Source organism: Podarcis raffonei, chromosome 8 (genome assembly GCF_027172205.1).
Source record: "Podarcis raffonei isolate rPodRaf1 chromosome 8, rPodRaf1.pri, whole genome shotgun sequence".
NCBI lineage: Eukaryota > Metazoa > Chordata > Lepidosauria > Squamata > Lacertidae > Podarcis > Podarcis raffonei.
Genome location: NC_070609.1, coordinates 13,755,918 through 13,781,630, shown reverse-complemented (window position 1 = coordinate 13,781,630; position 25,713 = coordinate 13,755,918). Strand labels below are relative to the sequence as shown.

The following is a 25,713-nucleotide window of genomic DNA, read 5'->3' as shown; positions in this document are numbered from 1 at the left end:
GAAAAACTATCAGCAGCATATTTCTCTCTCTTGAAAGCTAGCTCTTAATCCCTTCTCCTGCCAAGGACAGATAGCACCCAAAGCAGAAAACACCAAGCAGAAAGAAACTGCTGTTAAAGTTGCCCTTTCAGGGTCAACCTACCAGGGCTGGCTAATCACAGGACGGTCTTCCACCTGAAACCTATCTGTTCTCTCTCTTCCCATCCCAAAACACACCATAAGACAGGCGAAGTCCAGCACCCCAGTTGCTCGCACCTCTGTCTAGTTTTTCAAGGTAGTAACCAAATCTGCTTGTTTAATGCCAGAAGCAGAGTACAGTGGAGAATACTGCAACCACCTGTGAGAATTATAGAACTGTAATGTATGATTTTTTATGGAGATATATGGGTTGGATCTAGGTGTTAACTGTAGTCATTGCTTTTGATAGACACAGAGCGTGTTCGCAATCAGCGAAAGTGTGAGGCCTGTCGTGCATCTGGTTCAGAAGGTTGTCCGGACTTGGAAACTATCAGTTGTTATGGGAATGAGACTCAATGCATTTCATTCGTCCTTGTTCATAGTAAGTAGCATTGCCAGCCAAGGAGTGGGAGAGGAGAAACACAGCCTGCCAAGGTGCATGGGTTGCTGTCATTCTGTTTGTGGCTTTATGCCAGAAAATAGTTTGCATGTGTGTTGCGGGGGCAGGTTTTATTTTTCTTGAAAATATTACAGTGCTAAGCTCACTTTTGCTTCATATTTATATAGATGAGCCTGTATATTTCGGTGGTGTAGTAAAGTTAGTGTTTGTTTAGAAGCTGTTCTTTGGTCAAGCAATGAGAGTGAGGCCTTGTGGGAAACCAGCAAGCCACAAGGATCATGGGAAATAAGTTTTGTCCCTTTAACCCCAGACCAGCAGGCTCCCAGGGTGTGAAAGGTTTATTATGGGAAAGGAAACCCTTGATTTAATGGAAGGTTTGACACCTGGGTCCGAAGTTATGTGCATTCCCTCAGTGATGTTATCTGGCCTTGATTGCCTGGGAATGTGCATCTGCATAGGCTCCACGGAAAGGGAGGAAACCCCTTTGATTTAGGCTCTGGGTCCTTAATTGGTCCAGCTGCCAGAAGTTAGATTGATTAGCCCGCAAGCCGGTCATTGGAGAATTTAAAAATATTCAAGAGTTATGATTGGTTTTGGGGGTTCCGACGCCACGGACAAATTGGGGATAAAAGATCTTGGGAATGGTGGGGAAAGTGCGCTCTGCAATCCGCAAATCGCCCGGCTGCTGATGTTCCACCTAAGTAGCCGTCCTTTCGTCCTTTGTGATGGAGAATTGCGAAAACGTCTGACTGCAGACCATTGAAAGGACTCTAACTATTCTATCTGTCATTTAGTCGTGAGTATGTAAGTTAGTTAGACTTCACAATGTTCTTGTTTTCTTGCCTGTAAGTTTCAAAAGAAGTGCCTGCTTTTTAGCATGTTTCCTTATGTTCTTTTAAAATAAATTTTAAAGAAAGAATCTATTTTGGTTTGTGTGCCTTTCTGGGGGAAAAGCTAATTCCTAGCCTTACGCTTGGTTGTGCTCTACCGTAGAATTTCTGTCTGCAAGTCTGTGGATACAACTTGTGGAGTGGGGGTAACCAGCAATAACGGGACACAGCCTTCTCCCTGGGTTGTGGCTCTGGGTTCCCCGGGACAAAGGGAGTGGTGGCAGCCTTACCGGTGTTATTTTGTCCTGTTTCTGTAAAATGTAAACGGGTCTGCCAACCCTGTCCTAGAGGACCTGGTCTGGCTCGGAGAGCAAAGACAGGTGTGGGAGGGGCGAGCAGTTGGAGGCAAGTTTACCACAGGTGGGGGGGGGTGAGAAAGAGAGAAATAATCTGTTTGTTAATTTACATGCGAGACTGTTTTTTAAAAGAGGGTTTTTGTTAGCCTTTTTTGAAAAGTAAAAGCAGCCATGGAGCTCTGATCTGGAATGCAATTTCAGTGTGGATTGGGCCCCTCTCCCATAATAACTAAAAGAGAATTTAGTTAATTGTTTTCTACATTTTAAACATATGTGTGATATTCAGCTATACAACTTTTAGAAGACATCTGACAGCAGCTGGGGCAACCCATTCAGGAGGGCAGGGTAATAAGAATAAGAATAAGAATAAGAATAAGAATAAGAATAAGAATAAGAATTCATCTCATGATGTGATTCTGACATGCTTTCTATACTTGTGCAATACCATTAACAATAACAACAAAGTTCCTATTCTGTCTCTTCTGCACAAACCCACATCCATTACTATCCATTACTCCTGTGACCATACCCCTTTCTCTTTACCAGATAACAGTTTGGTTCCTGATGTATCTTATAAAGGCTGTGCGACCCCGTCTTTTTGTGAGTTGGCGAGGACATCACCGTATAATGGATACTTTTTGGGCACTATAACCCAGGCAAGATGCTGTGACACTCTGCCTTCCCCACAGCCGCTTAACTTTGAAGGGTAATTAGGAGAGGAGAATACCTTCTTCCTTTTGGAGTCCACCACTTAATGGAGGTGAAGGTTGCTTGTCTATGGTGGGATTGCAGAGTGACTGGGATTCACAGGACCCTTGATTTTGAGTCCTCTATTTTGGAAATGTGATGCAGGGGTTAGAGAAGCTAAAGTAGAAATATGGGTCTTGGGGGCTTTGCCTCATGATATATGGGTTAAATTTTCCTTTGTTCACAATCAAAATAAATTGTTGTTGCTGTAACATCTGTCTTGTGTTTCAGTATTTATCTAATTAAGGATATTTGGTCATGGTGTTGGGGAAGGGCAATGTTCTTAGAAGGATCAAATTGGTAATTGTTATTTTATAGATTGATCAGTATATGTAAGAATAGAAACATATAACAGAGACACTGTATCAGTTATTGCTTTTGTAACTTTTAAAACCAGTTTCTGCAAGTAAAGCTTTAAAACTTACTTTTGTGTGATGTGAATTTATTTCTACACAACGGTCAGATCAGAAAGAAACTTTCCACTAGCTCCTCATTTCTTCAGCTGACACTCCTCTAGCCCAGGGGATCGTTTGATGAGAGGGAGAAGCAACTTGGTCACTTCAGCCCATTGGGTACCCTCTTCTCATGCTCAAGCACTGTAAAGCAATCACTACCCCACCCCATCTGTTGTAGCTAATCAAGGTACACTCAATGTACTTCTTTTGTAGCTGACAACCACATCTCTCTGTTATGTGAGGGGTGGAAACTGTGCACTCCCTTCAAAAATCTCCCAGTTGGGAAATTGGATCTAGCCCTCTAGTTTTCAGCACCCTCATAGCAATTTTTACAACTTGGGCATTTGATAGGTTTAGTCTTAATCTGAGCATTGATTGCAGTCTCTGCCTGCCCCCTCCCCCAAATGGGGTATCCAGAGGAGAAGCTTCTGTTTGTATGCCCATGTGGGGGCAACGGGCCACAATACTCCCCACGTGCAATCCAGTGGGGGTATTACCCCATTATGTATGTCAGAACCTCCTCAGCCCAGACACTGAGATCCAGCACCAAGGTCCTTCTGGGATTTCCCACACTGCGAGAATTAAAGTGCAGGGAACCAGGCAAGGGGCCTTCTCAGTAGTGGCGCCCACCCTGTGGAAAGCCCTCCTATCAGATGTAAAGGAGATGAGTAATTCTATATATTTTAGGAGAAATCTGAAGGCAGCCCTGATTAGAGAAGCTTTTTAAAGTTTAAGGTTTACTTTGTTTTTATATATGCTGGAAGCTGCTCATAGTGGCGGGGCAACCCAGGCAGATGGACAGGGTACAAAGAATAAGAATAAGAATAAGAATAATTCCTCATTTCCAGTTTACCCCAAACTGTGAGTTCTTCTGGCAGGAGGGTTGGAAGGGGTGGGGTCTACCCAATTCCTATGTCAAACCACTTACATCTGTAATCAATAATGTTGTGGTCTGATTTCACCCAAATATCTGTTGTCGTGCCTCCTCTTCTTGGTATTGGTGATGCCTGAAAGGAAAGTGGGGACGCATTGCCACCCAAGTAAATACTGATAGGGTTGCATGGCTGTCATGTTTCCCCCACTTACTTTGGATTTAATTCTCCCCAAAATCCAAGAGAGAGAGAACCCATAGACTGTTTCAGATAAGCAGAGTGGAGGATGAGGCTCATTCTGAAGGATGATGCTGGGTGATGAGGCCCAGGTTGACGTGGCCTCAGGTAAGCATTGACAAAAATAGATCAGATGACACAGTTAAGGTACAACCCATTCTACTCTTGCTGGTAATGTGATGCAAAATGGGAACATCTGAACAAAGTTCCTGCAAGGGATTTCAACATAGGTATATAAAACCTTTTTAAACCATACCGATGATTACAATATAAACAGCACAGCTGCAGCTCTTCATTAAAACCAGAAAGTTCCCCAAAACCTGTTGGGACAAGAAAGTATCCACCTGCTATGAAACAGGCTGTGCACTGTCATGGTGCCTTCTGACCCAGGTACACACTGCTGGGGTCATGCCAAGTTTTGTCACCTGAGCAGTATCTCCTGAGTTCTGCAATTCAGGATCCAACTCAAGTCCCCAATCACAGCAATGGATAGCACCAAACCTGGTGGTTGAACCCAACCTCACACCCCATCCCAGGTCTAGATTAGTGATTGCAGATTCCTGGTGAGTGCACTAGAAATAAGATGGGTGCTAAAAATATACTCCTCACATGTCAAAAGGCAGCATAAAGAGGTGCCAGATGCACTTCCATGGGGAAGGAATCCCCAAATTTAGGGCCCTCTAAAGTCCTGATATCGTCACAACAACTGATGACAATCCCAGGTACATCTTCCTTCCCCAGCAGAATATTTTTAAATAATATCAAGCCCTGGCAGATATTTAGAATCTCCACGGAATGGTAGAAGCAGAATTGCCAATACAGTGGACGCTTGGGTTGTGAATGTGATCCATGCAGGAGGCACGTTCGCAGCGATTCGGTGCTTTTGCGCATGTGCAAAGCACAATTTAGTGGTTCTGCGCATGCGCGAGCACTGAAGCCCAAAAGTAACCCATTCCGGTACTTCCTGGTGCGGTGTGGTGCGCAACCCAAAAACACACAACCTGAAGTGTCTGTACAGCAAAGAAGAAGAAGAGATAACGGCTTTGCCAGTGTTTGATGCCTTCATCCTAGGCTGCAAACTTTTGCCATGTACAGATCCTCCTGGTAAGTATTGGGAAGGATTGCATTCACTCTGGATTTGGAGGCAAACATCTGATATGCCCTTCCCAGCCCAGTGTTTAGAAGGATCAGAGAACGGTAAGCTTGCCTAAAGCCAATATCACATATAGTCAAAGCATATTGGCTGCAGTGGTGGGTAGGATAGCCAAAACTTTCCCCTCTGGATGCCCACTCCCTTGAAGTGGTAACTTCAAGACCTGGTTACTGCAGCATGCAGTGGGGCTGCCCTTTCATCAGACTTGGAAGCTGCAGCTAGTTAATGCGCTCTACGTGGGGCTACCTTTGAAGGTGAGTCGGAAACTACAACTAATCCAGAATGCGGCAGCTAGACTGGTGACTGGGGGCGGCCGCCGAGACCATATAACACCAGTCTTGAAAGACCTACATTGGCTCCCAGTACGTTTCCGACCTCAGTTCAAAGTGTTGGTGCTGACCTTTAAAGCCCTAAACGGCCTTGGTCCAGTATACCTGAAGGAGCGTCTCCACCCCGATTGTTCTGCCCGGACGCTGAGGTCCAGCGCCGAGGGCTTTCTGGCGGTTCCCTCATTGCGAGAAGCAAAGCTACAGGGAACCAGGCAGAGGGCCTTCTCGGTAGTGGTGCCCGCCCTGTGGAACGCCCTTCCAGCAGATGTCAAAGCGATAAACAACTACCTGACATTCAGAAGACATCTTAAGGCAGCCCTGTACAGGGAAGTTTTTAACGTGTGATATTTTACTGTATTTTTGGTTTCTATGGAAGCCGCCCAGAGTGGCTGGGGAGGCCCAGCCAGATGGGCGGGGTATAAATAATAAATTATTATTATTATTATTACTAGTTAACTCTCAACACCCCCACCAAAGGGCTCTGACACAATCTCTGAGGACACGTCCAAGGCCTTGCATGGCCCATCTGAGCACCTGCGAAGCCTCGGAAGTGATGTTTGAGGCCCTAACAGGCCTCCAAATGAGGTTTCGGGTATAAACCTGAGGTTGCATCGGAGGTCTCTTGAGGCCCCAGAAGCAGCTCTGTGGTGGCACCAATGTCATGTGACATGATGTCACAATGTCATGACATCACGTTATGTTGCAGGTGCCATGGGACATCCATAATCTGGGGCCCACCTTGACACCCTGGGCCAGAGTGCTCATAAGCAGCAGGCTGCTGGCATCGTGTGGCACTGTGGATGAGCCAGTTGCACTGGTTGCCAAGTTGCTGCCAGACCACATTCAGGGTACTTGTGCTTATTTTTACAGATTCCTGAGCAATGTGAGCCCAAAGTACATTGAGGACAGCACAATCCCTTATGCTCCACCTTAAGCAGCGAGTTCCTCTGGTGGAACAATTCTCCCTACACCCCTGAGGATTAGCCTCCAAGTCAGATCAAGCCTTTCGTGTGACAGGCCCTACCAGGTGGAAAGCCCTGCCAGTAGATTTTGACAGGAATCTAAAGCAGCGAATGGCCTTGGTGAAGGCCTTGTGCCATCTCCATGGAGCCATGGGAACCCACGCTCCAATGCCTCAGCCCTGCCACTGTGGAAGTGGGCTCCAACAGAGGCCCAGTTGATGCTAGGGCACCTGAGAGCAGTGGCAGGCCTAGCAGCACGCACATGACGTGGTGTGATGTCATGATGCACATGCATGCCACTGGGCCCCCACAATCTGTGGAGTCCTATCTTTCTGCATTGGGATTTCACGACACATTGAACCGAATCATTTAACTGTATCACTGTATTCATGTGCCTGGAACCAGCCTTACATGCACCCCCCACCCCTTTCAACAGCGTTTTTGAGGAATAATACTCTTTGGAGAGGGATCAATTTTACCACACCCTTCCTTCCTGAAAAGAAGAGGGGATTGGAAATGAATAGGGGAGGGGTATATGGGCTGATTTGCCCCAGGAAGGAAGAGGCAGAGTCCAGGCCATTTGAGCTGCCTCTGCCCTACATCCCCTCCCCCCATCCTTTGCCTGCCCTTTGCAGCCTGGGCTTTGCTAGTTTCACTTTTGAGAGCTGATTAAGAATTCGGATAGGAGTTCCTGATTGGCTTTTGGGACCCCCTTTTCTCCCACTTCATGTTCGATGTGGTTAGATGTGTTTAACATGAAAATAGATATGGCAAAATAAAAGGAGGATTCTCTAGATGGCTAGGTCACAGTTTTTGACAGTGCGGGAGCCTCAGTTGGCATCCAACCATCCTGAGAGACAATGGAGTGCAACTCCAGCTTCTTATGCGACTGGATCACCTTATTGACTCATGGCAGGTTGTTTTCAAATATCTTTGTGTGGTCACAGCATGTGCCTTTTTAACAGGCCAAGGAGATACAGGGATAGAATTCCTGTCATTTTAATGCAAATCACCAGACCACAAGAATTTGATTTTGTTAACATGGTTAATAAGGGCAGTTTTCAGAACCTCTAATTTCATTATATTTTATAAATATAACCTGTTTATTAATAAACTTCATGTCTTGCGACTCCTTTGGGTGCCAATTTTGATTATATCTGAGTAATTTTTTTACCTGAATTCCTAATGCTGAAAATTTTGTACATTCATGTTATGATGAAATTATGTTATTTCTCAGATTTCTTAAATATACACTTTTTAAAACTAACATATTAAAATTCTCATTCACCATCACAGGCACCATCTCCTATTCCCTGGGAAAAGGTCTAAAGTCAATATTTGTTTTCTTTTTTCCAGATACCTTCTTTATCACCTTTTTCACTTTCAAAGGTTGTTCAACAACAAATCTTTGTACCATCCGCAAAAATGGAAGATTTCTTATTGCAACTGGGAGATTTGTTCTTACAGTTACCGAAGAAAGCTGTTATAGTGCTTCACGAATCTCACACCAGCCTGAACAGGAAGGGTAAATGGGACAGTGTAGATCTCCTCCTTGTGTATTCCAAAATCTATGGCAATGAAGGAAAATTGGAGGCCTGGTGGTGAAATCCAGGACTTGGGATCTCTGTTTCTTTCTTGCTTGCTTTGGTAAAGGAAAACAAGAGCAGAGAAAAGGGGGTCAGAATGTGGGGATTGTGGATTCCAAATACAAAGAACTCTGTAGTGTATGATTAAAAAAAATTCATTATGATCATTGTAATGCAAAATAAATGGTTAAGAAAAATAAAATGCTGTTTCTTGGAACTGTTTCTTTCAGATACAAATGCACTCATTATTTATTGATTTGGCCAAGGACATTACTAAATATAAAATACATAAAACGGGATGAAAACAAAATAATATACATTGCACAGGGAAAAAAATCATATTAAATTCAGAGGTTTTATTAGATAAGAGTTTTCTCCTGAAGAATTTAACTTTCGGGTAGGTGCTATTCATGGTGAGCTCTGGCATTTGTAAATCTAGAAAAACAGCACTGATCCCTACAACCCCACCCCCAATCGTCCTGTCTTTTTATAATTACGGTAAGTTTTCGTTTTTCTTGCATTACCAAGTCTTCTTTCAGATTAATATTTCAGAATGGGGAAGCATATATAGCAGACAGGAAGCTTAAAAGTTACCGAACCCTTGTGGCAGTCATGGTGGAGCGTCACTATCAGGATTCAAGTTCAGTTTTGCAGTCCATGGTTTATCTTTCCTGGACTCAGCCATCTCATCTCTCTCCTGACACTGAGCTACAGGCCATGGGTATGACAACTGGTCTGTATGTCTCTCCTCGTTGCCTTCAGACAGGGTGCCATAAAAAGTGCCCTCCACCCCCGCAAAAAAATTCCACTGACTGAGCGTCATGCAAACAATAGGTATCAGTAGTATAAAGCTATTAGGGGTCTTTACTGCCCCACCCCCAATAAAATGTCTGAGGGAGCTGGTCCCTTCCAAACTTGATGGGCATGGCAACTGGTCTGTCTGTCTCTCCTAGTTGCCTTCAGACAGGGTGCCATAGACACTCCCTCCCCCTTAAATCCACTGACTGAGCAGCCTTGCAAGATACTTTGGTCATGCATACAACAGGCATCAGTAGTATTAGAATACTACCTCCTGTCAATTGGTTATGCCCCACCCCTCTAGAGTTTGATTGAAGATGTCATATGACACTCTACCTAAAAGGTCCCATTCCAGAAGTCCCACCTCCAAGGGCCACCATGAAATAACTTGGGGGGGGGTCCACATAACCCTTCTATCTGTGTTGATGGCTCACCACTGCTGCCTTCAGGTAGGCAGGGACCACCCCCTCTTCTAAGGAGGCATTAATCACCTTCCTGACCCAGTCAGCTTTCCCCTTCCTGCTAATTTTCCTCAGACCAGAGGGGCAAGGGGCAATGTCCTTGATTCTTACCTACTGAAACTCATCCAACACAACAGGGTAGACCGTGCGCTGGACATCCCTTGAGATTCACCTGCTGTAACAGAGGAGTCAAGTTTCCAGTGGGTGCAAGCAATTTCATCCTCAAAATGCAAACAAGTCACAGCATTGACAAGTCACAAGCACCCTCCCTGACTCCCAATGACAGACCGTCCCCATTTTCACCTTGGAGCTTTCCTTTTCTCACCCAGCCTCTCACCCTGGGAGATGTCCACTTCTCCACCTCTCCACCTGGTAACTGGCAGCCGGTTGAGTCCCCCCCCGCCACTTGACAGCACATTAAGCCTTTTATTTTATTTTTTAAACTCAGACCAATGCTTTCATATCATGTGTTTGAGATATGTATCGTAGTAATGCCAAATTCCCAGAATAACAGAATGTCACCACTCTTGCTAACAATTCTTCCCTTATGGTCCAGGAAACCACTGGGTGATTCAAGAAAGCAAAAGCTTTTGCCTGATATCTCCAGCAGAACATAAAACCCAGGATTCCTAAAAGGCTCTGAGGTACTTGTTTGGATCAAGGCTGTATCCAAATATCTACAAAAAGTACAGAATACATATTTATTTAAGATAAATAAGACAACAGTGCAGTAAGAATCCAGTTACCAAATAGGAATAAAAAAAGTTAGAAGAAGGTCACTTAAGAATTTGGGAACATTTGAGGACATATGTACACAGAAAACAACAAATCTGACGTAGTCTAACCTAGTATATTTTAACACCACTTTCTGAACCCCAAAGAGATGTGGAAGCCATCAGTGAGTACACATCCCTTGTGGGTCACATCTTCTACTCTGATCTGCAACAACTGGTATTAAGAGGCTTAATGGCTCTCATGCTGGAGGGAAGATAGCTATCATGACTACATTTAAAAAGAAAAATACTGAAAAGCTACAAAACTGACAGTGCAAACTTGAATGGTCCTATGGTTGAGAGCAGGTTCCAGGTTCACCTGATTTCTGGGAAGAGCATGTGTGTGACATGCTAATTGTTGATTACTTTGTGCCTCATTAGAATTAGGTTGTTTCCATCTCAGTTTTATCATAAAGCCCGAGGGAGTAACACATTTATTTAAAGTACCTGTTTACTGAAAGTGTAGGTATGGTTAGACTGGAAGAGGCATCTTGCTGCTTCACACAGAGTTCCTTAAAAAGACTGTATCCAATATGAAAAAAGAGCTTTGTGTTACAATATAAAAAGTATAGGATTTCTGGGAAAGCATGCATTCTCCATTTCCATAAATTCCTGCTCCTCACTGGACCAGTCCTTCCCAGCTGGAATTCTTGGGCAACCTATCATTGGCCTATAATTCCCTCAAGTCAGCTTCTTCTTCCATAGGTTACCTGCTTGGCTTTTGATCCCTCTGGCATTATGAGGGCCTCCCTGGGGATATGCCTCTTTTCACAATTGGTTTCGACTAGTGCCCAGGCAGAACAATACAGAGGTGTGGGAGCAGTGCAATGGTTGGAAAATCCCCTTCTTTCCGGTATGAATGAAGCAGCGGAAGGAGGCACTTGTACGGCTTCTGGAAGGAGGACTCTGACATTGTCCTACAGTCCAACAGTATTCTTCCCAAAGCCTGGTAAACAGTAACTAGGCTTTGAGAAGGAGCCCTCATTCCCCAGGAGCTGCTTTCATGGCCCTTCTCTGCTGGCAGGGAGAAATCAGGACACCCTGGAATCAAGGCACAGCCAATGACAGCTTACTGAATTCTGTGGCCATCCTGCCCAAATCGGGACTGTTGAGGGGTATGCATTCAAATCAGCTTGAAAATCACTTTGCCTCCAAGGTGAATGTACTCTTCAGCTGTAGGGAGAATATTAGAACATTTACAACTCAAAATGGTCATAGTTGGAGGCCATAGGATTGGCGAAAAAGTCCATTGCCTTTTAAATATGACTTTTTGTATGTTGTTGTTTTAAAAAGGCTAAGATACATGAACATACAAAAATTGTTAGGCCCAGCCTGTCTCTTCTACCACCTGTTCTAACTCTTTTATCATTTCACTTGGTTGAGAGATGTGTCCTCTTATATTGGGGTTAGACGATATAACCATGCATTCAAAAACTGTCAAACCTCTGCTTGCCTTCTGTTTTACATTAAAAACAAAACTCTGATGCTTTCTATCAGGATATACCATACTTCCCAATTCCAAACTATTGATTTGAAAGATGCACATTTTAGAACCAACTTTTTATTTAACACAATCCTTCATATTTATCATAATAAGCATAATGACACACTATAATACAGCCCTCTTTTCTCTGTGTCCTGCATCCCATTTACCTCCATCAACAGCAAAAAAGGAAGAGACACGGATCCTGAGGCCTGACTCTCACCACTAGGCTTCCAACTCCCTGTGCACCCCGCTGCTGTGAATTCTTGAATTCACAAGAAGGAGATTTATGCTGAATCATAATTACCCATCAATGTGAGGTTGGTTTGAGATATGTGAAGCATTATAATACTTATTTCAATTGGAAAAGAGTTTGAGGCAGGGAAGATAAAGGGGAACTGCCAGGTAAACCAAAACTCCAAAATATACTTTGAAGAAGTTGCAATACAAAACCAGACAGACTTATCTGGGAGTAAGACCCATTGAAATCAGTGACACTTACATCAAGGAAGACAGATATAGAATTGCATTGTAATCCCTTTGAAATAAATGGTTACTACTTCCATAAACAGTGCATAGGAGTGTGCTGAAATCCCTATGCCACCTCCAATCCTTCCAGCCAAATATATGTATTGGTGAGGGATGGAGTGGAAACTTGAGAAGCACATTTGGCTATCAAGGAAGGAGTTCCATTGCTCAGTAGGCCTAATATAAACAATGAAGCAAAGAGAAGGACACCCCAAGATAGACAGCTTAGTGATGAATGTCCTCTGTGCCTTCTGTGCTGTGTATGGTTAAAAATACCTTGGTTGGTGGTATAGCAGGAAATGAGGATATTGTTCTGTGTCCAAGAGCAGTGGAAAGAGAAGAAGGAAATAGGCAAAAAGCTGTCTTTTAAACACAAGGTGAACATGCTGGATCAGGACAATCACCCATCTAGTCCAGCATCCCAACTGATCCCCGTGGAAAGCCTGCAAGCTGGACAAGACTGCAACAATATTCTGTTCATCAGCAATTCCCAGCACCCATTATTCAGAAGCAGAACGTCTTTTGACAGTGGAAGTAGAACGTAGCCATTGTGGGAAAACATGTCCTCTCTGAATTCATCTAATCCTCTTTTTAAGTCATCTGAGTTGCTGGCCACACTGCAGTCTATTAGAGTTGCCATATCTTGGCATATCTCTCTTGCCATATCTCTGAGTCACTGGCACATTCAACTCTTGAGGTCTCACTTTGTCCCTTTTATGCTTTGGAAACCATGGCTGAGACAGCAGGATCGTTATACTGCTTAAAACCTCCATTGCATCCACATGTACCCATAGCCCATTTCATTCTTTCGAGCATGCTTGAATGGATCTAGTATCCAGTGTTTTACTGAAGTAGCCTCTCCACCCCCATCATTCAGTCCAGACACTGAGATCTAGCTCTAAGGGAATCCTTACTTCTCTGAGAAGTGAGGTTAGAGGGAGCTAGGCAGAGGGCCTTCTTGGTACTGGTGCCCACATTGTGCAATGACCTCCCCTCAGATGTCATGAAGATAAGTAACTTTCAGACCTTTAGAAAACGTCTGAAGGCAGCCCTGTATAGGGCGGTTTCTAATGTTTGATGTTTTATTATGTTTCTGTATATGCTTGAAGGTGCTCAGAGTGGCTAGGGTGACCCAGTCAGATGGGTGGGGTAAAAATAATAAAAATATTATTACTAGTAGGATCTCATTTTGTAGCTGGCTTCTGGGCTTTTGCCCTTGTCTATTTGGGTCTCTATTGCTTTCTTGAGTGTCTTCACTATTTAAATTGTAAATGATCTATATTGAAAAACAAATCTGAGAAATGTCTATCAACAACTAATGAGATCATAGACAATTCCAACAGTGAGCTTTGAATTTCAATATGTCCTTCCTTATCTTTGTGGTGAACAAACAACACCCATTCCCGGACCTCACTGAACCATTTGTTCCCACGTGTTGCCTGCGACATGAGTTGATGGCCTATAAATTCCTCCAGGTAAGCCTCTACCTGCATCAATTCCCTTGTTGATCCACCTCTGCTCTGAGTCTCCTAATCTTTCTAGAATGATGGAAGCACTCCTGAGCGCATGTCTCCTCTTGGCCATGATTTCTCCAGGTAAGTTGGGAAACATTTAATGATCTTTAGTGGACAGTGAGGAGAATTTGCTGCTTGGGAGGGGAGGGAAGTTAGGGGTACAGATCAACACCATAGAAAGCAAGGACTGATGGGTTACCAAGAGAAAGTAGGGGAGAATTAAGTCAAGAGTATTTCTTGTGATGTCATACATATAAATGATGCCATACAGATATAGAATGAAATATCCCATTCTAACATGGAAGCTGCATTTCAACAATACACACAAAATAGTGGATCTCTCTCTCTCTCTCTCTCTCTCTCTCTCTCTCTCTCTGTGTGTGTGTGTGTGTTTATAAATATGTGTGTGTATGTCCACACAGACACACAGTTTGGCAATTAAAAAAGAGGCAGAAACAACGTACTATTACAAATATTGTATCTGAAGGAAAATCTGTGAAAAACCCTGCAGATATAAGAAAATGTTTTCAGAAATATTTTAAAGAGATGTATAAAAAAGTAAGGAAGATAAATATAAAATTGAGCAATTTCTTAAAGCAAATGAAATGCAAAAAAATTCCCAAGGATAAAAGGTTCCTACTTAATGCTATGATTACAAGCCAGGAGGTTGATGTAATGATTATAGGGGTTGCTCGTGCGTAAGTTGCCGCCACACCTGGCTAGTGTGCCTGGTTAAGCCTTTTCTGTCTGGACAGCCCTTCACTTCGTGGCTGTTTCAGTCGCTAGAAGAATCCGTAGTGGGCGTTTCTTAAACCTTTTCCAGCATAAAAGCTGTTTGACGCCAAGTCAGCTCCTACACTCTCTCTGCGGAAGTCTTCTGCGCAGGGAGGGCGTGGGTAGCGGAGGACCCGTGCTCTCCCCGCTGGTCTCTGGCGAGGAGTCCTGGAGCCCCCTCGCCGATTCCCCCATCTGCCCCCCTTTATCCCTGGTGTTATGCTGATTTCCTTCCCCAGCTGATGAGCTGCCTCTCTCCCTGCTGGGCCCTTCTCCAGCATCGCTTGGGAGCCTTGCCTCCGCCTCTGGCTCCGATGTCAGTTCCCTGACAGTTGAGATAGCAATAAATGAGATACAGCTAGGTAAAGCCCCAGGACCAGATGGTCTTTCTGCAAAATATTATAAAATTTGGAAAGATTGGTTAATTCAGCCATTAGCAGATGTGTGCAATAAAATTTTAAGAGGGGACAAAGCGCCCGAAACCTGGAAAGATGCTTTTATAACCCTGATTCCAAAACCAGATCAAGATAGAGCTGATGTAAAAAATAACAGACCGATCTCATTACTTAATGTGGACAATAAAACTTTTGCAAATATATTGGCCAACAGATTGAAAAAGGTTCTAACAGGTTATATTCATAAGGACCAGGCAGGTTTATTGCCAGGGAGACATATGAAAGATAATATTAGGAATATAATTGATGTATTAGAAAGGTTGGAAGTGAAAAGAAATTGTAAAGCAATGTTAATGTTTATAGATGCTGAAAAGGCCTTTGACAATGTTTCCTGGTTATTTATGGGGGGGAAAATCTGGAAAGAATAGAGGTCGGACGGGAATTTTTAAACGGTATTAATGCGATCTATTTTGAACAAAAAGCAAAAATTATAGTTAATAATGTGGTATCAGAAGAAATAAGAATTGAGAAAGGAACCAGGCAAGGGTGCCCACTTTCCCCTCTGCTATTTATTTCAGTTCTGGAGGTTCTGCTAAATATGTTAAGGAAAGAGGAGGAGATATAAGGCATTGTAGTAGGTGTCGGGATCTCCGCTCAGCCAAGCTGACAAAGCTCATCTTCCTCCGAGACCTTCGGAATCGCCCTCCCGACAAATAATTAATGACCTGAGTATGGGAGAGAAATAAGAGTTTGCTAGAAAGGAAAACCCCTTGGTGGATATCTCCAACAGAAGTATTAAACATAAAAAAAACCCAATATGGAAGGGAGGAGAGCCACATATGAAGAGTTTCTTAGAAAAATGGACCAGGGTCTAAAATTAAAGAAGTATGGAAAACTGGAGAATTTACTGACTGGGTGGCTGCAATATCATCAAGTTAATGAGATACTGAAGGAAGACAAAAAGAGGTTGGGATTTGAGGACAAGAAATCAAAATTCCATATAGATATTATAGATGGGAAAGACAAATTGCTGTCAAAAACATATGACCTATTCCTGAATTAGTACGCTAAGGATGAGGAGGTAAAGGAAGCCATGATCAAATGGGCCATAGATTTTGGTTACAATATTGAATTGGAAGCGTGGCAGGAATTATGGAGTGAGAATTTAAAATTTACGGCATGCATGGCACTACAAGACAATTTTGGAAAATGATTTTTAAGTGGCATCTTACGCCGGTAAAACTGGCAAAGATGTACAGAATGAAAAATAAGAAATGTTGGAAATGTGGAAAGGTGAAGGGCTTTTGGGATTTAATTTGCAATGAGCTTAAAAAAATATTTAAGTATACCTTTAAAAAAAACCCTGAAGCCTTTCTTTTGGGATTAGTGGGAAAGGAGGTTAAAAAGAAGGATAAGAATTTATTTTTGTATGCCATGACGGCAGCAAGGATTATGTTGGCCCAGAATTGGAAGACAAATGTAATACCAACTATTTCGGACTGGCAGGTTAAATTGATAATTTATGCGGAACTGGCTAGATTATCAGGGAGAATACGAGATCAGAAAGATCAGAAGTTTTCTGAAAATTGGAGTAAATATTTGGTGTTTATAAGAGATAATTGTAAATCTTTAAAGACACTGGCAGGGTTTGATTAACTTCAACAGCATATGGTTAATTAGATAAACGAATAAAATACGAGATGTAATGAAACTATGAGATACTTACTGAAGGGGGGGAGGAAGTCTGAAGCTCGGCAGAGCTAAAGGTTGTATATGAGATCTATTTGTACAACAAATGTACATAATTGAATTCTGGTTGAAAATCAATAAAAATTTAATATAAAAAAAAGAAGAAAAGAAAAGATAGGCCTTGCTTTTGTGAAAAAAGTTAAGTATCTGTGTGTGAATTTATCAGTGAAAATTTTGATTTTATATAAAGATAATTAGGAAAAATTATGGAATGAAATTAAGAGAGATCTTGAGATATGGTCAAATTTAAAACTTTCATTGATGGGCTGAATTTCGGTGGTTAAGATGAATGTATTGCCAAAGATGCTGTTTTTATTCCAAGCTTTACCAATCATTGATAATGTTAATTGTTTTAAAGAATGGCAGAAGGCACTGTCTAAATTTATCTGGCAGGGGGGGAAACCAAATGTATAATCTGTTGTTGGAGTGGCGTACAAAGGATGAACAAGTTAAATCAGTAATGATTGACTGAGCAAGAGATGTAGGACATAATATAATGTTGGAGGATTGGGAGAGGTTATGGAAGAAAGGGGTTAAGTTTACTGCATGTATGATGTTAAAAGAAAATATTATTAAAATCATGTATAGGTGGTACTTAACCGTAGTAAAACTAGCAAAGATTTATCATAACAGTGATAATCTCTGCTGGAACTGTAAAGAAAAAGAAGGCATCTTTTTCTATATGTGGTGGACCTGCCTCAAGGTGAAAGACTTCTGGGAGAAGATTTTATAATGAATTGGGGAAAAAATGTTGAGATATACATTTATTAAGAAACCAGAGGCCTTTCTTCTTGGGATAACAGGTCTGGAATTGCCCAAGAAAGGTGTTAAATTATTTTTATATGCCACGAGGGCTGCTCGAATTTTACTAGCTAAGAACTGGAAAATACAAGAATCACCAACTGTGGAAGATTGGCAGATGAAGATGATGGATTTCTTGGAGCTAGCTGACCTTACTGGAAGAATCCACGACCAAGAAGAAGAGGAATACCAAGAAGATTGGAAGAAATTTAAAGACTATTTGAATAAATATTGTAACATAAAAAATTAGAAATCACTTGAAAGTACCAAATAGGCCTAGGATTAAATTAGGATTTCTTAAATAAATGGGATTCAGAAAGTAAGAAAAATGAATAAATTAGATTAAAAATTGGAAATATTTTGGTTTAAGAATGATATTGGGAAGCTGTTACATATAGATACATGGAAATTCAGAAGGGAGGGAATGGAGGAAGTCAACCAATATGTAAATAAGTATGGATCTTTAAAGGATTAAGTTTGCTCTTATTGTTTATTTCTTTTATGGTGGTGGATAAGATGTCTATTGTATTGTTTTCTTTTTTTGATGCATTTTCTATTTCTTTTTTTTTCTTTCTTTCTTTCTTTTTGTGCTATTTGTTCTGTTATGTGGCATAATTGTGGAAAACTTAATAATTTTTTTTAATAAAAAATAAATAACCTACCTCACAGGAATCTTCTGGGGATAAAATTGGGAGGGGAGAACCATGTACACAGCCTTGAGCTTCCTGGAGAAAATGGCTGCAGATAAATAAATAAATTTTAAAAATTAGAAATTGAGAGCAAGAGAAATTGATAGATCTATTCATCTCTAGTCTAGGAACCTGTCCTCACACTGGCCAACCCACACTCTTGGAAATAAGTAAGACAGGTTAACCTCCCAACCTCTTGGAAATTATTAAAACAGTGTTCTGGATGATAGCTTCAAGAGTTTCAATATTACTCAGTGTTTTGTTTATTTTATTTCATTCAATTAAAATGCTGATTATATCAAACCCCTTATAATTTAAAAGTTTTAATTCACTCACAGATCCTCCTCTGTGTCTCCTTAAGCAAGACCAAATAATAATAATGTTAATAATAATAATAATCCATGAAGTAATATTTTGCTCCTCTCATCAGCATTACCTCTGAAATGCATATATAGATTGAACAGGACGGGACTGACACATAATGGCTATGTTGAAACAACTTGTGAGTCTTTTCAAGATTCCTGTGTTGCCAGTGCTCTGCGAACAAATATAGGTATGATTTGCTTGACTTTTTGTCTTTTGCTGTTGGATTAGATCCAGGTTAAGATAGTTGAACTTTAAGGGCTCTACTGGCATATAGAAGTTTATGTGGGGCAACTCACCTTTGAAGAAATTGAGGTGAGAAAGCTGTGGTACTTCAGCTGTAGATGAATTAGAACTCCCATCAGCCTCAGCTAGCCTGGCCACCAGTCAAGGATGATGGGAGATGTAGTCCAACAACATCTGGAGGATCACAGCTTCCCAATCCTGAAGTAAGCAATGGCTGACATAGGAAAATGGGGAATCTAACATTCCGTGATCACAACCAGTGGCTGAATTTGGGTACTGATCTCCAAGCTTGGAGAACTTGATTTGCATTAACCAGTAATCCCTGCTGATCCAAATCAATGAACTCCAGTTTAGTTTTGGTTATCAAACTAGAACAATAAACCTGGAATATAACCTGAATATCCCCTTTGCGATAAAGGACATTATAATTAAGATTCCTTTCACAGATTTATTTTAAAATAATCCAAAGCTGAGCAATCAGGATGGGAGATGAAGGTACTTCACACTTTCATGGCTCCCAATCCATCCTCAAGTAATTTTGAAATAATTATCAGTGATGAAATGATGAGGAAGGAACCAATATAAAGGAAGTATTCCTGTAGGTTACCTCTTAAAAAGGATTTCCATTACCCAGCTTGATTCAGAGCGGGCCCCATTTTGTAGTTCGCCTCAAGTACCAAAATGCCTTGGGGCAATCCTGGGTGGGATGGTGGTGCTCACTTGACCATATGTCCCAACATCACTGCTACATTTTTGGAGGGAGAGGAGCAAGGGGGCAGTGAGGTTGGTGCAGTGCAACTTTCTTGTCAAGTGTATTGCGTTGGGCACACAGGAGTTCAGGGAAGCATTTGCCCCAACCTCCAAACTGTTATGATCGACCAGCAGAGAGAGTGCAGTGTTTGTCAGATGTCTTGTCAGATGCATAGAAGAAGGCATGAGCCTTTGTGCTACAAGTTTGACCTGAAATGCAGTTCTGCATACATTCCAAATTTAATGCAATTTACAAATTAATTGTAAACATTCAAGTTTAAAAAATGAAAAATCCAATTCCAGAGCTGATATTTAAAAGTATTAATTTACCCCTGCAGTCAATTTATATTTTGTCACTACAGAACCATAAAAACAGAGGCTGGTCATTTGGATGAAGGAGGCAGGAGACCTCTGCTTGTGGAAAGGGGCAGAATTCTTAAATGCCTGCAGAAAACTTTCCTGTTCCATCAGGGCTATGCAGATCATTAAGAACAAATCTTTCCACATTGGTTAATTGGTATTTATTTATTTTAGAAGACATCTGAAGGCAGCCCCATTCATGGAAGTTTTTAATCTTTGAAGTTTTATTCTGTTTTTCATGTTCTGTTGGAAGCCACCCAGAGTGGATGGGGTGGGGTAGAAAATTATTATTATTATTATTAATAATAATAATAATAATAATAATAATAATACAATAATTTATATTTAATACGGTTTTTATTTTATCTTTTATGAATTATTACTGGAAAATATTTTGATATTTTCCCTTTTATGATATAGTCATGATATAAACAGCACCTAACTTTAGAAAGGGACGCGGGTGGCGCTGTGGGTAAAAGCCTCAGCGCCTAGGGCTTGCTGATCGAAAGGTCGGTGGTTCGAATCCCCGCAGCGGGGTGCGCTCCCGTTGCTCGGTCCCAGCGCCTGCCAACCTAGCAGTTCGAAAGCACCCCCAGGTGCAAGTAGATAAATAGGGACCGCTTACTAGCGGGAAGGTAAACAGTGTTTCCATGTGCGGCTCTGGCTCGCCAGAGCAGCGATGTCACGCTGGCCACGTGACCCGGAAGTGTCTCTGGACAGCGCTGGCCCCCGGCCTCTTGAGTGAGATGGGCGCACAACCCCAGAGTCTGTCAAGACTGGCCCGTATGGGCAGGGGTACATTTACCTTTTACCTTAACTTTAGAAAGCCAAACTGAATAATACTTTCCATATTGTTAGTTGGAAAAGGTCCTGATTCAGGCAACAAAGAAAATTGGAACCATTACAATTAATGAGCCTTAGGAGCAACGGATCTGCATATTTCTTCCAGATTTCTTTCACATTCTTTTTCATAGGGAAATCCCAAGTGCAACTTTCAAATAGATGCTCGTCATCCCGCTATTGCTTCTCAGGTGATTACAGCTTCACTGCAGGGAATGGTAAATTCTTTCAGACAAAGAAGCACTGCTGCAACACTGAACTGTGCAACAATGCAACTCTCAGCCGTAAGTTTCTGCATCATTTTAGAATCCTTAGCATGTCAGGGTTGTGCACTGGATTTGGACAAGGCTAGTATTCTTAGTCAATTAGCAGTGCTCAGAGGCACTGTGCCTTACTCAAATGGGTTGAGACAGCCCCAGATGGCTACAGGTTGGGTTGAGCAGTACAAGACTATTAGGGCCTCTCAAGGGGTGGAGATGGAGAGGAAAGCATGAGGAACAACTGTGAAAAAGAGGGACCTACTGGGCAGCTACATCACTCTGCCTGAGAAGGGATGGGTTGTCTTTCCAACTAGGCCTCTCCTTCTTCCTGCCGCTCAAAACAGCACCATGTAGGATCAGATCCTCCTCCTGATAGGTGGGAGGATCTGATCCTGCACAGTGCCAGTGCCCCAGTCCCAGTTATGTTTTTGCTGGATGTTAAGATATTGTTACACACTGTCCATATATCCAAGTGATTTGAGATTCCAGAGGTACCTGGTGTGCTTTAACCCAGGGTATGTGTTTCCTGTGGGACAATAATGCACAACAGACACTGTGATGTCTTTATGATTTATGGGTTATATATAAATATATACAACATGAGGCTTAAAATGAAGACATCCACCAGAAGATGGTGGCACAGCAGCATTCTCACCTTGGCAGCTTTCTTTTCTTGAGAACGGTCACATTCCACTTGTTCTAGATTTGCTAACCTAATTCTGGTCATATTACTACACATGGAGAAGCCTCCATTCCTTTGATGTGTTGCTGTGTTAATCTGTTATTTTAATGACCCACTTTTCCCAAATGGTTACCTCAGAAGTAGATTGGTTCAGAGATAAGTCATGTTAATTTCCTAGGATTAAGAGGTGTCTAAAGAGACACAATTTAAGAATTTTGCCCAGATTATTTAAGCCAGTGGATGAGTAAAAACAACAACAACAACAACAACAAAACTGGTCGAAGAATACAAAGTTCAAGACCTTTATAACACTCCCTATGCACGATTAGCCTGTGAACAATCTATTTCAACCAATATAATTGGATATCTAAGGTCATGAACAGCTCATAATTAATTTATGGTCCCTTCAAGTTAACTTTCAATTGAATATTCCAAAAATGAACCTTACAATCCACCCATCTTGTTCAGGTGTCCTCCTAAATCACCCTTGAGCTGGTTCTGGTCAGTTTTTTAATTGGGAAAATAAGCACTATCTAAGCTGGGAGTTATGAGAGTGCACAAGATAAGTCCCTACGTTACAGCGTTCTCTGAAATTTATTTATTTTATTTATTGAATTTATATACCACCCTATACCTGGGGGTCTCAGGATGGTTCACAGAAACTCATGGATAACTCATTGTTAAAGAGCAGGAGAGAGAGAGAATCTCCATACAAAACCAGGGGACTAAGAGCCTATATTTTCAGAGAGGTTACACCATAATAGATGGCATGAAAACCTTCAGGGAGATTGAGAAGGAAAAGAAAGTTCACAGTGCCCCACCTCAAATTTGGTAAAGGTCATTCATCTCAGACACCAGTGGTGACTTTGTCCTATGGTCAGCCCTGAATGCAGATTGTGCCTTGATCATATTTATTCAAGAGTACTTGCAGCTCCCCCACCTAAACTGTAAGGCCCTAGGGTTCTTTTCAAAAATATAACATACAGATACAAAGACAAAGTGATTAACATGCTCACTATACTTTGGATTTTGGCAGTTCCTGATCGCAACATGCTGGCTGAAAATGGTCTGCAGTGCCCATCCTGCTTCTCCAAAGGAGAGGAAAAGTGTGAAAGTGAGAAGACCATCAACTGTCTTGAGAATGAGACCCAGTGTGTTGATTTTCAAGGAGTTCTTAATATAGGTAACATTGCTACTCAGACGGGGGGGGGGGGGAGGCCGACTCATTGGCTGGGTCATGCAGATTCCCTCCTGCTCTCCCTTACATCCTCTTCCTTTCCCTTTCATGTTGCTGGAAAAGTGAGAGGAATCATATCTCTCAATTGCCCCACTCTGCATCCTTGCTCAGTGTTTTGTTAGAATAACTCAGACCATAACTGCAAGGATATATAGTTGTGCATCAGAATTTCCGCTCTCTTCTGACTGCACCTTGTTTTCCACACAACTAGCATTCTTTTGAGGCTGCATCACACTGTGGACTCATGCCAGGTTCACACACTCAAGAGTCACACACCAGAAGAGAGGGAGTGTTGTTTTCAAATCTTGCTGTGTGGCCACAGCATGTGGCTTTAAACATGTCCAGGAGATGGCAGGGATAGAATTCCTCCCATTTTATTGCAACTCACTTCCCCACAAGAATTTGATTGGCTTAATCTAGTTAATTAGGCCTATTCTCTGATGCACTAATTTTATTATATTTTATAAATATAACCTGTTTATTAATAATCTTTGTGTCTTGAGACTCCTTTGGGTATGATGGCAATGTTGATTTACATCCGAGATATTTTTTTACCTGAACTTCTGATGTTGAAAATTTTGTATATTCATATTCTGATGAAATTATGAAATTTTTCAGATTTCTTAAATATATACAGTTTAAAACTAACTTATTAAAATTCTCATTTAGCATCACAAGCACAATCTCCAATTCCTGGATAAAGGACTAATGTCAACATTTCTCTCCCCCCCCCCAAGCTCTCTTTCTGCAGCACCATGATTTCACTTTCCAAGGTTGTGGAACAACAGATTTTTGTGCCATCCAGAGAAATGAAAGAAGAATAATCAGAATTGGGAACTTTCTCCTTTTTGTTAAGCAAATAAGCTGTTATAATGCTTCACGAATCTCACACCAGCTTGAACATGAAGGGTGAATAGGACAGTGTAGACCTTCTCCTTGTTTATTCCAAAATCCATAGCAATGAGAGGGAAGTGGAGTCCTGGTGGTGAAATCCAGGACTCAGGATCTCTGGTTCTTACTTTTTTCATTTTGGTGGTGGAAAAGGAAAGCAAGTGGCACAGAAAAAGGGGTTAAAATTGCCAGTTTGCATTTCTTGATGTAGAAAATATTGATCTGGTGACATCTTTCCTATTCTGATAAATTGAAGAGGGCTCTGGAGGCTTCTTTGTGTGAAAGAAACAAGCAGAAGGTTCCTTCAGAGAAGCTTAGTACAGCTGGGTTAAACTGGTTTTGTTATCTTTTTATTATTATTATTATTTTATAAATTTTTTATTGGTTTTCCAACATGAATTAAACACATTACAACTCACAATACATAGACAAACAAAACATATAAACACGTATAATTTCATAACCTCTTTTTCTTAAGCCTTATTTCACCGACTTCCCCATGCCTCCCTTTTCTGCATCCCTGTTTTAAAATTTTCCAGCAACCCCTGATTTCGATTAACTTATAATTCACTTTCTTTAATCCTTCTTCTCTTACCCAATCATTTACCACTGCAATTTTGTTTTACATTACCCATAACATTTTAGCACTCATTAATTTTACAACAGTTCTTAAGATAAGCTTTGTATTTCTTCCAATCTTCTTCCACCGTCTCTTTTCCTTGGTCACGGATTCTGCCAGTCATCTCAGCCAGTCCTATGTAGTCTATCACCTTCATCTGCCACTCTTCCAGCGTGGGTAGTTCTTGTGTCTTCCAATACTTTGCTAAAAGAACTCTTGCTGCTGTTGTAGCATACATAAAGAACGTCCTATCTTTCCTTGACACCAATTGGCCCACCATGCCCAGGAGAAAAGCCTCTGGTTTCTTATGAAAGGTACACTTAAGAACCTTCTTAATTTCATTATAGATCATTTCCCAGAAGACCTTAATCCTTGGGCACGTCCACCAAAGATGGTAGAAAGTACCTTCCGTTTCATTGCATTTCCAGCATTTATTATTGGGCAAATGATAGATTTTTGCAAGCTTGACTGGGGTCATGTACCACCTATAAATCATTTTCATAATATTCTCTCTTAAGGCATTACATGCCGTAAATTTTATACCGGTGGTCCATAACTGTTCCCAGTCAGCAAACATAATGTCATGACCAATGTCTTGTGCCCATTTAATCATAGCTGATTTAACCGTTTCATCTTGTGTATTCCATTTCAGCAGCAAGTTGTACATTCTTGACAAATTCTTAGTATTGGGTTCTAACAATTCTGTTTCTAATTTTGATCTCTCCACCTGAAAGCCAATTTTCCTGTCTTGTTTGAATACTTCATTTATCTGGTAATAATGAAGCCAATCTCTTACTTTAGACTTCAATTTCTCATAACTCTGTAGTTTCACTTTCCCCCCCTCTTGTTCTATAATTTCCCAGTATTTTGGCCATTTAGATTCCATATTAAGTTTTTTCACTTCCTTAGCTTCCATTGGTGACAGCCACCTAGGGGTTTTGTTTTCCAACAAATCTTTATACCGAATCCAAACATTATATAGTGCTTTCCTAACAATATGGTTTTTGAAACCTTTGTGGGTTTTTACCTTGTCATACCATATATATGCATGCCAACCAAACCTGTTGTTAAACCCTTCCAGATCCAAAGTGTCTGTGTTCTCAAGAAGTAGCCAGTTTTTCAGCCAGCAAAAAGCCACTGATTCATAATACAGCTTTAAGTCTGGCAGGGCAAACCCCCCCTCTTTCTTTTGCATCAGTTAATATCTTAAATTTTATTCTGGGCTTTTTGCCCTGCCAGACAAATCTAGATATATCTTTCTGCCACCTCTAGAAACAGTCCATTTTATCCACAATCTGCAACGTTTGAAACAAAAACAACATTCTCGGCAAAACATTCATCTTAATAACAGCAATTCGGCCTAACAAGGAAAGTCTCAAATTTGACCATATTTCTA

At 41.4% G+C, this 25,713-nt stretch overlaps 1 protein-coding gene across 1 annotated transcript; it reads left to right on the top strand.

The window, feature by feature from the left end:
• The first annotated feature begins 4,142 nt into the window (after positions 1-4,142).
• Positions 4,143-23,720, top strand: LOC128419176 (uncharacterized). Its single transcript, XM_053399589.1, has 7 exons — positions 4,143-4,182; positions 7,875-8,043; positions 8,644-8,825; positions 13,623-13,742; positions 20,763-20,912; positions 22,607-22,753; positions 23,545-23,720. The coding sequence occupies exons 1-7, from the start codon at positions 4,143-4,145 to the stop codon at positions 23,718-23,720; spliced, it is 984 nt and encodes a 327-aa protein (XP_053255564.1).
• Positions 23,721-25,713: the final 1,993 nt, after the last annotated feature.